This window comes from Psammomys obesus, unplaced genomic scaffold (assembly GCF_907164565.1).
Source record: "Psammomys obesus unplaced genomic scaffold, mPsaObe1.curated_primary_1811, whole genome shotgun sequence".
Taxonomy (NCBI): Eukaryota; Metazoa; Chordata; class Mammalia; order Rodentia; family Muridae; genus Psammomys; species Psammomys obesus.
In genome coordinates this window covers 3240008-3250814 of record NW_026590062.1, presented here as the reverse complement: position 1 = coordinate 3250814, position 10807 = coordinate 3240008, and the positions used below count along the sequence as shown (strand labels likewise).

At 49.8% G+C, this 10807-nt stretch overlaps 1 protein-coding gene across 1 annotated transcript in view; it reads left to right on the top strand.

Annotated features, from left to right (window-relative positions):
- Window positions 1-140: 140 nt before the first annotated feature.
- Sart3 (spliceosome associated factor 3, U4/U6 recycling protein) overlaps window positions 141-10807 on the top strand; it is a 29249-nt gene continuing 18582 nt past the window's right edge. Inside the window, exons 1-4 of the mRNA XM_055606101.1 lie at window positions 141-484; window positions 7243-7369; window positions 8453-8557; window positions 10272-10456. Coding sequence (XP_055462076.1) covers window positions 170-484; window positions 7243-7369; window positions 8453-8557; window positions 10272-10456 — 732 coding nt within the window. The 5' untranslated portion in view covers window positions 141-169. The remainder of the gene's footprint in view (window positions 485-7242; window positions 7370-8452; window positions 8558-10271; window positions 10457-10807) is intronic.

The following is a 10807-nucleotide window of genomic DNA, read 5'->3' as shown; positions in this document are numbered from 1 at the left end:
AGAGAATATCAGCGGCGGGTATTCTACTTTTTTTTTTCCTTCTGAGGCCCTCCGTGCCGCTTCTGGTGGTGACTCAGTGGAGTTTTGATCAGGCGGACGCCACGGACAGCCCGATGCTCGCCCGGCTTCGGCGGGAGAGGGAAGACCCGAGAGTCGCAAGCTCCGCAAGATGGCGACGGCGGCCGCATCCTCGGCGTCCGAGCCGGAGGTTGAGCCCCAGGCCGGGCCCGAGGCCGAGGGAGAGGAGGATGAGGCGAAGGCAGCCAGTGTGGGGAGGAAGGTGCCGTCCCGCGCTGTGGCCGCGGACGCGGCCAAGACCAAGGGCCCAGGGTGGGAGCTGCATCAGGAAGGCGTGAGCGAGAGCGACGGGGATGAGGAGGACGCCATGGCTTCCTCCGCTGAGAGCTCCCCCGGGGAGGACGAATGGGAGTACGACGAGGAGGAGGAGAAGAACCAGCTGGAGATCGAGCGGCTGGAGGAGCAGGTGGGTCGGGGTGGGCAGCGGGCTCCTTCCCTCGGGTCCCAGGCCCGCCCCGCCCCCTCGGTCCTATTGAGACCGCTGAGGTCGCCAGCGCGCCGTCGGTCACCGTGTCTCCCCGCATTCCGGGCGCGGTGCGTGCCCAGAGCTTTGCTAATGTAGTGTTTCATGGAATTCTCCCCACGGCTGGGGAAGTGGTGTTAGGCCGGTTTCACTGAGGGAAACTGAGGCCCGTGGAGTGGCCTCTTGCCCAAGGTAACACTTCACTGAATTGGTTATCCTTTTAAGTTGAATCTAGGGCCTGTACTCTCTTTACTTTTTAAATTTGTGTTTGTATGTATGCGCCCACACTACTGTCTTTTACCATGTGTGTTCCGGGCGTTGAACTCTGGCCATCAGGTGTGGCAGTAAGCGCCTTTGCCTGCTAAACAATCTCTCCGGCCCAGGACTGCCACTCTTAAATGACAACCGGAAGAGAATTTGTTTTCCTTAACGGATACTAATAATGGTCAAATGTGGTGTTGGAGGGAAAAACGGCCGCGACTGTGACAGAAAGGCAGAGGTTGAAGCTTCTGTGTCGACGGCTAAAGCCCGAAATCTTGTGGGGGCGGGGCGGGGCGGGGCTTGAGACAGGGTCTCACTGTGTAGACCAGGTTGGCCTGTAGCTCACAGAGATCTGTCTTCCTCTGCCGCCCCAGCTAGACGAGGGCCACCATACCCAGGCCTCCCTACCCCACACTTATTTTTATCCTACCTGTGCGAGTGTTTTGCTCGCATGTGTGTCTGAGCAGAGGCCAGAAGAGGGCATCGGGTCTCCCGGAACTGCAACAGCCTGGTGGTTCTCAAACCTGGTTCTCTGGAAGAGCAGCTAGTGTTCCTAACTGCTGAGCCATCCTCCTTTTGGAAGTCTGTAATAGCTCTTCTACTTGTGTGTCCTTGAGTGAATTTTTTTTAACCGCTTTTACTGTAGATTAGGAATCATAATTCCTGCAAAATGTGATTATCATAATCATAACACATGACTCTTTCATAATTTAGTTGTCATAGTAATTGTGACCCCAGTGCCTGGTACATAGTAGTGATCTGTTAGTGATCTGTTAGTGATAATTCCTTTATAATCCTGTGTGCTAGCAGGCATAGGTGACACAGAGTAATTGGAGCAAAGATCAATAAATGGTCACTGTGTATGAGTGGGCAGGGGAACCAGGAGTGCAGGTTTGGTGCTTGCAGCTAGCCACAGCAGGTCTGAAGGGGTGAAGGGCACCTTAGGTTACTTGGGAAACTCATGGATGTAGCACTTGAGAGCTGATGAGCCCCCTGGTCTGAGACCTGATGTTTTTCCCCAACACACTTCTGCTGGTGCCTCCTCTTGGGCAAGCCCAGCTGTAAACCACTGTGCCAGAAAGACAAAATGTGGTACACCCCAGTTCATAGGACAAGGAGATGATATGGAGGGAGTTGGTAGAGTGGGGCCCAAAAGAGATGAAGCCTGTTCTCACAAGGAAACGGCGCAGAGCAAATGCTGCGGTTTATCCGAAGTCACACAAGTGGGCTGTGATCTCATGGTTATCTGTGGACCAAATACCACATTGGATGTACAGCCTCTAGTGGTGTAAAGTGATGCACACAGGCCACTCAGTTAACCTTGCCTGTATGTGTGGCACTGATGTTTTTCTAGTTACAAAGTGATGTGGCTGGTCCCACCTACCGTTATGTGTAATTGTTAAAGGTCTTGGAGCAGGCAGGTGGTTATCATTTCTACCTTTTAGTAATGAGTGTTCTGAGTCCTTGTTTTGAGGGACAAGAGCTTTTTGAAAACTTACACTTAACTTTGTCTTGAGACAGGTGCACACATGCCTTGGGGATGCATAGAAGTCACTTTTCTCCTTCCACCGTGACTGTCTGAGGGATCAAAGTGATATTGTTGGGCTTGTTTGCAGCTGCTGAGCCGTCTCTTCAGCCCCAAGAGGACTTTGTAGCTCAAACTTGTGGCAGTCCTCCTCCCTCAGCATCAGCCCTCACCTGCTGGATTCTAGGCATTTAGCCACTATTGATTGAGCAAATACTAGGGATTCAGGGAGCGGATTGTCTGTGTCCTTGCCCTTAATGAAATGTCTTCAGGTTATGTAATGACATGCAGTTCCTGTATTGGGCAGTATCAGTGGTGTGCACTTTCTCATTGGCCTTGCAGCATTTTGAGCCCAAGTCTCCATCTTCAAGTATTTGATGAGGACTGGCTCTCCAGGTAGTCAGGGTTAAGGTCGGGGTTAGGGTCAGTGTGCGTAACTAAAGCAGTACCTTTTTAACGTGCAGTTGTGGTTTAGCTAAGCAGATCTGTCTGCACACAGATGGCTCTGCCCTCACGCCTTGAATCGGAGGTGTCCCTGTACAAATCCCCACCTCTGAGCCCGTGTAAATCCCCACCTCTGAGCCCGTGTATGTCATGTGGTCATCTGTTCCTGAACCCTTGCTCTGGGACTGTGAGCACGTCACGTGCCTGGCTTTTTTAGGTGGGTGCTGGAGATCACACTCAGGTCTTCGTGCCTGCTCATGAGTGCTCTGCCCGCTGAGCCACCTGGGTGGTCCTTACATGCATGCCAGTGTGCACTTGCTGTCCTGCTGTCACAGTGTGAGTTCACACACCACCCTAGTATCCTGAGGTGCCTGTCAGTGTGAACATGCTGCCATGCTTTGACAGCGTGTGTTCACACTCCAGCCATGTATCTTGCTTGTTTCAGCGTCAGAAGCTGACACCTGTCTACTCAGTGACAGTTCTGAGTTGCTTCTCAGACCTGTGTGTGATGTCTTAGTTTTGTTCACTGTTGCTGTGGTAAACACCTGACAGAAGCAACTTAGGGGAATGGGTTTATATTTGCTCACAACTTCAGGTTATAGCTCACAACTACAAGGAAGTCAAGGCAGCTGTCACGTGCACAGTCAGGTGCAGAGAGAATGTTTGAGTGCGTGCCTGTGAGTGCCCAACACAGTTGAGAACTTTCAGAACTCCCCTGCCTAGGGAATGCGCCACCCACAGTGCCACCTCACCTAGTGCAATCACAGACACCCTCAGGCTGCTCTGATCTAGAAATCCCACATGAAGACTCTTCCCAGGGGGCTGTAGACAGGGCCAGGTGGAGGGCGTGAACTACGATCACGTGTTCATGGGAAGGGCTTGCAGACACCCCTGGCACTCAGCAGCAAGGGCCTCCTCTTCATGGTCCCAGCACATTCAGACTGGGCTCTGATGGCAGTGCTGCGGTAGCGGTGTTCTCCCTGTAGGGGACCTGGACCGTGTCCTTGGTGACCTCACACTATTGCTCTTGCCTTGTCGCATTTGCACTGACCCACATGGGAGTGCTGTCTTCCCCGTCCTGCAACACCGTGCTGATACAGAGCCTGCAGGGATTAAGCCCGTGCATTCAGCCCATCATGAGATCATGGGGTGGGCTGATGGTGATGATCCTCTTGCCTTAGCCTCCAGATGCTGGCCTCACAAGCATGTTCTTGGAGGTCAGAAAAGGCTTGGATCCCCTAGAACTGTAATTATAGATGATTGCAAGCTGCCATGTGGGTCTTAGAAATGGAGCCCAGGTCCCCTGGAAGAGCAGCCAGTGCTCTTAACCTCTGAGCCACCTCTCCAGCCCACTTTTAAATCATTGTTTATGTTCTGTATCAATATCTTTCTGTGAGATTCGATACAAAGCAGTTGGTGATTTAATTTGGTGATTTAATCTCAGAGTTCGGTTCTTCGGACCCAGGCCACACTCAAGGGCCAGTAGTTGGTTTCAGCAGATGGAACTAGCGCTGCCCCATCTATGACCCCTGGCTCTTTCCTGCTCCACTGCTCCATCCTCTGCCATTTCAACAGTCTGGTTTCTTAGCATTACTGTTTTTTTTTTTTTTTTTAACAGATTTTTTCCCCTTTTTTTTTGAGACAGGATCTCACAAAAATAGCCTTGGCTGTCCTGGAGCTCACAGAGATCCTCCTCTCTCTGCCTCCTGAGTGTTGCGATTAAATGTGTGTGCCACCACAGTTCTGGGATCCAGGGACGTAAGCACACCTGGCACATAAGCTTTGTTGATTTAGGTGTTTAATATCTCAGGAATGTTGCAGACATCCACCTTGTGGTCATGTGTCTCTCATGAGATGGCTTCCTTGGCACTTTGCAGTTTGGGTTGTGCGGTGCCAGCATATTGAAATGCTATTTCCAGATTCTGTGCTTTAAAATTTGCCACCTGGAACATTTCCAAATGTGCACATCTTAGTGTAATGTATGTTCATATGTGTGAAGATCTCCAGAAGGGTTCATTTTGCAGAGCTGTACACAGTGTCCATGCAGTAGTTCCCTTCCGTCTCTCCCAGCCCGGGAGAAAGCAAGCTTCCTTTCTTGACTTTCACTACTTCAGAAGCTTCATATAAAAGTTGATCTGTGCACACTGCTGATTCTGCACCTTGTTTCTAAGGATTTGCAGGTCAGTCATGACTTACTGTGCCGCCGTGGCGTGTGTGTAGTTGTCACCTTCCCTCCTCGTAGGTCACTAATTTCTTTTCCTTGGCTGTTGGCGCAGTAGACTCACCTGCATGTTTGACCAGAAAACACTGGTGGACCATCTTTAGATGGTTCTGGGTGCATGTCCACTGGGATCGCTGGGGGAGCCTCACAGGCTGGCTGTGTCTTTCTATTCTTATTTTGCTAATTAAAATTTTAAATCATGGTTCGGCAGTTTAATCAGATGCCCTTTCTGCAGTGAAGTTGCTGTTTTCCCTTTATCTGCTAAGTGGAAAATTACACTAACTGGTTTTCTGACTCAGAACTACCTTTCCATTTCAAGAACATGCTTGGCACTGTTGTTGGTCCTGCGTTGGTCCCTTCCCTTTGCTGTGTTGTAGGCAGGATATGGGTGCTCCACTCTGGTTTGTACCATAAGGACACTGGCTGTTGGCAGTTTGGGGGCCAGGAAGAAAGCTTCATGACCCTCAGGTGCCAGCTGGCATGGGGTGGAGGCTGTGTGCTGGGTATTTTGAGGCTCAGGTGTTGCCTGTGGACAGCTCTAGCAGGTTGTGTGGTCTGGGTTCCTGGCACCTTTTCCAGGCTTTGGTGGTGTATCTGTCAGCCTTGCTGTGGAATGACGCTGGTTTCAGTGTTCATGTCCTTGCTGGCTGATGGTGTTGAGCACTCGCTCAGTCTTCTGTTTACTGTCCATATGTCCTCAGGAAATGTTTAGTCTGTCGTTCCTTCCCTTCTTTTCCTCCTCCCTCCTTCTCGCTGCTGACCTGGAATTCACTGTGCAGGTCAGGCTAGCCTCAGAAATTTTCCTGGCTCTGCCTGAGTGCTGAGATTAAAGACATGCAGCACCATACCTGGTAATTTTCCCCCCTTGAAACAGAATTTCTCAGAGTAGCCAAGGCTGGCCATGAACTCAGTCTTCCCACTTCTGCCCTTGCAGTACTGGGATTGCACCAGGCCTGACTCACAGAGGTGAGTCTGTATTGGCATGCTCTGTATTGGCATCTTCCACTGAAGTGACTTAGTATCAGGTTGTGCTGCTTGAGTGGCAGCTTTTCCCACTCCCTTGTGAATACTGTCAGATGGTCTTAAGTCATCTGGTTCCTTACATAACTTAGAACCCACCCCCTTCTCCCTCTCCCCTCCACAGGAGCTTTGGCTCCTTTCTTTGCTTACCATTTTTGTTCCCATTCTTTCTTCTCTGGGGTCCACGATCCCTTCTTAGCATTATTTTTTTCTCCTGGGAGAATGTCTTATGGATCCTTCAAGGCGGGTCTGCTAATGCTATTCTTACATTTGTCCTTTGTATTGATGTGTAAGAGTTAAAATATTTTCAACTTTTACCTTGAAAAGTTTCACATGTAAAAAGGAGCCTGAATCTACCACTGAGCTTGGACAGACTCCAGCTGTTCTGCTGTTGGAGAGACCCCACCATAGTGTGAGATTTGGCTGCCAAGGGTAGAGGGGCCAGGACCACACCAAGTGCAGCTGACTGCAAGGCCTTCAGTGACAGCAGGATTGGTTCCAGAGTAGGAGGGTGGCCAGGGCTAACCAGAATGCACCAGCCCTTCTCAAAACCAGTCACATGAGCCTGCAGACATGGCTCAGTGGTGAAGAGCACTTGGCAGAGGGCCTGAGCTTGGTTCCCAGCACACAGGTCGGGAACCGCCTGTAACTGCAGCTCGGGTGGTTCTGCCTTCTAGACTCTGAGGACAACCATGTCACTTGTGCTCCCCTGTATATACAAAATTAAAGAAAATAATAAAAATAATGAACAGCTAAAAAGCTGTGGACATGGCAATGTCATTTTAGAATCTGCCTAGGTGCCAGTGGCTGCTCTGTCTCAACTGGCTGTCTTGTCATAGAGGCGTTTGGGATGTGTGACAGTATTGGTGGGCACAGTCATAGATCCCACTCCAACTTCTTGCTATCCTTACTTGTTCGTAAAATGAAAGAGCTCATATGACACATCCAGCCCATGAGCCCTTTGGGCTGGACATTAGCGGTGCCCCCGCTTCATAGTTGGAGCTGAGGCTGAGGAGGTCAGTGCTGACTTCACTCTGTTTCATTAGAGGGCCCAAGGCAGAGGGGAGCACCTCTTACCTTGTTTTGTGTGTGGTGGGCCTGGTGCTGCCCTGCCTGCTCAGTGTCCTCCCAGGTGACACCAGTTGGGGCATACCTGTCTGTGGTTACCAGAATGTGCCCAGTGCAGAGCCACGCTGAGGCTGGCTTTTAAGATTTGAACCTTCCTCTTAGCTGTCCATCAATGCCTATGACTACAACTGCCACGTGGAGCTGATCAGGCTGCTGCGGCTGGAGGGAGAGCTCAACAAAGTGAGGATGGCCCGCCAGAAGATGAGTGAGATCTTCCCCTTGACTGAAGGTAAGGCTGTGGGGAGGCAGGTGCTGCCGCTTTGAGGGTTGAGATGATGGAGGGCCGTCTGCTTCTTGTTTCTTCTTTGTCTTAGACTGTTCTGCAGATTGTGGTGTGAGGCTGCAGATTCACATGTGAAATACTGGTTTCTTACTCCAGACTGTGAGAACCTTTCCTCTAACAAGTAATTTAACTTCACTGTGCTCTCTTCTTCATTCCAACAAGTGTGTAGTTAGTCTATGCTCACAACACCACAGAATTGTAAGTTTAGGTAAACCTTTATAGTTTTAAATCTTTTAATTTTTTATGTATATGGCTGTTTTTGCCTGCCTGCACGTATGTGTGCACCTGGTGGACACAGAAGTCAGAAGAGGGAGTCAGATTTCCTGTAACTGGGTTACAGACAGCTGTGAATGCCCATGTGGGTGCTGGGAATCAAGCGTGGGTTCTTTGGAAGAGCAGCCAGTGCTCTTAACCACGGAGTCATCTCTCCAGCCTCTAGACTGAAATGGTTTTACATGCGAATGTTTCATTTTGGTTCAGTACTTGTACATTTTGTTTATTTTCACTCTTTGCTTCTGAGAAACTACTTGCAGTGAGCAGCTTTGTGGCTGGTTCTCAGTGCATGCTTACAACTGGCCTTTCAGCTTGGAAATGCTGGCATGGCCACATCTCTGTCCTAATTCCCTCTCACCCAGTACAGCTCACAGGCTGCTGAGAGGTCATACTGCACACGCTGTCGAGGCTTCTCACTCACAGACCATAGGCAGATCACAGAAACAGTGGAGACACAGTTTTCCAGCCATCAGCTGAGGCTAGCAGTAGTTCTTGCCTGGTACATGACAGAGTAGCACCCACTCCTGTGGACAGGTGTGTCACATGCTAGCTGGCCCTAAGTCGCCACATGGATGCCATCACTCTTAGTATCTTACAAGGTTGGTATAAAGGTTGAGTGGATCATGTGCAAGTCTTTGCAGAATGTGTGATGTGTGGTGGTCGGGGGTCTGTGTGTGGAGGCACAGACTGTGTGCTCTGCTCTGGGAGCCCGTGTAGCAAGTGCAGGTGGGTGCTGACCTGTGCTGTCGCCTCTAGAGCTCTGGCTGGAGTGGCTGCACGATGACATCAGCATGGCCATGGACGGCCTGGACCGCGAGCACGTGTATGAGCTCTTCGAGAGAGCCGTGACGGACTACATCTGTGAGTGCCTAGGCCCTCAGTGCGGCCATGCCGTTTCCGTGTCATCAGGGAAGGAGGCGTCAGTCCAGAGCTTAGACTTCTCTGTTTTCTTTGTGATACCTAAGTGTTCAGTAGAGATTGTTTGGGCTTAAGGTGAAAGAAAAACATTCGGAGGAAGCGAGTAATTGCTTCACTCAGCATTTGTCTGCCAGGAGGACCTTCCTGGGATTTGTAGGCACTTAAAGTTTAGCTTGTATGTATGTATTCATTGAAGCAGACCCTCACTGTAGCCCAGGCTAGCCTTCAGTTTGCGACTGTCCTGCTTCTGCCTCCTCTGAGTGATGGGACAAAGACATGAAAGCCTGTCCCTCTGTGTCCTTTTTGTGATTATTGCTTTGAGACCAGGTCTCGTCATTTAGCTCAAGCTGACTCTGCTTTAGTGTACAGATGTGTCACCACACCCTCACACCTGTCATCATGAGTTCTAAGCCAGCCTGGGCTACACAGTGACTTCAAGGGCAGCTTAGGTGCATAGTGAGACCCCCATCTCAAAAACCAAAATAATGAAGTGTTGGCTTTGCACAGCCTCTTTTACCAGTTTGGACAACATGTTTTTGAGAAGAACATTAAACCACTTTAAGGAAGCTGGTGGGTGCTTTCCTGTAATCCCAGCACTCAGGAGGTGGTTCAGGAGTTCAAGGGCAGCCTTAAGGCATATGGTAAGATGAAGGCGCTCTTGAGACACAGGAGATAACAGCTTTTGGGTCCTAGCTCCAAGATGACCAAAAAAAGAATGGTTGTGTCAAAAGGGATTGTGGCCATGTGCCTTCATATGTGAATCTTCCTGCCCTTGTCTCTCATGTGCTGGGATTATAGGTGTTGCCACCAGATCTGGCAAAGTAGGCTCATTGACTCACACATTGTCACGGATGTACCACTCTCTGGGGAAGATGTTGCTATCAGAGACTCCACGTGAGCTGAGTGTGGTGGCACACGCCTTTATCCCAGCACTCGGAGGCAGAGGCAGGCAGATCTCTGTGAGGTTGAGGCCAGCCTGGTCTACAAAAGCAAGTCCAGGACAGCCAAGGCTACACAGAGAAACCCTGTTTTGAAAAACCAAAAAACTCCAAACTATATAAACCAATAAAACAAGAGACTCCACATGTGTGAGTGAAGTCCCATAATGGGTTCCAGGACATGTGGGGCTGTAGGGAAAACCTTGCCTCAAAACCTCAAATCAAAACAGGAAGTGGATTTTTAATAACAGGGTCAGTGCTTTTGGTTTTATTTTTTCCTTTTGGCCTGAAGACTTGTAAGACTAAGGTTCAGCAAGAAAACTTGACAATCTTTGGACAAGTGACTCAGAATTATAACTGTTGTTAGTGAAATACATTAGTGGGTTCCTTCAAGCCCTCTACCTCATCAGTCTGTCACTTTGTTGTGGATCAAACCCAGGGCCTCGCATGGCTCCATGCATGCTCCATCCCTTCAGTTTCAATGAACTGTGCACACACACTTAGTTGCATACTGTCCCTGGTGTGTGCCGTCTGCGCTCAGCTCTGTCTTAGGAATATGAAGATAGCTCTCCTGAGATTTCAGCATTGTGGGAAGCTGGGTGCTTGCTGGCAGTGTTTTTTCTGCACAGATGAGTATATTTCTGCTTGGCATGTGTGTTCATGAGGGTGACATTAGGGCATGAAAGAGCTGAGCTTACAGGTTACTTCTCATTTTTTAGGTCCCAACATTTGGCTAGAGTACGGCCAGTACTCAGTTGGTGGCATTGGTCAGAAAGGCGGCCTTGAGAAGGTTCGCTCAGTGTTTGAAAGAGCCCTGTCATCTGTTGGCTTACACATGACAAAAGGCCTGGCCATCTGGGAGGCGTACCGAGAGTTTGAAAGTGCCATCGTGGAAGCTGCTCGGGTGAGTCCCCAAGTCCCTGATCCAGGCTTGCAGGAAGTACTGGTCTGAAACAAATGCCCAAGGGTCTAACAGTTATTGCGTGCACCTTTGCCAGTCTGTTAAGGGATGGCAGTAGACAGCAGAGGCAGCGCTCTTTCTGGCAAAGCGAGGGATTTATTTGACTTGGAAGTAGATGTGTTTCCCGATACATTAAAATGCTGTTGCTTTGGTTACATGGCTGTAGGTGAGCAGGTGAGCATATAAGAAAAGCCATACCCTTGGATTCATGTATCTGTTTTGTGTGTAAATGTTATGTACGTGTATCTTTGTGTCACGTTCAGTGTGCCTGAGGGGAGGTTTCAGACAGTTGGA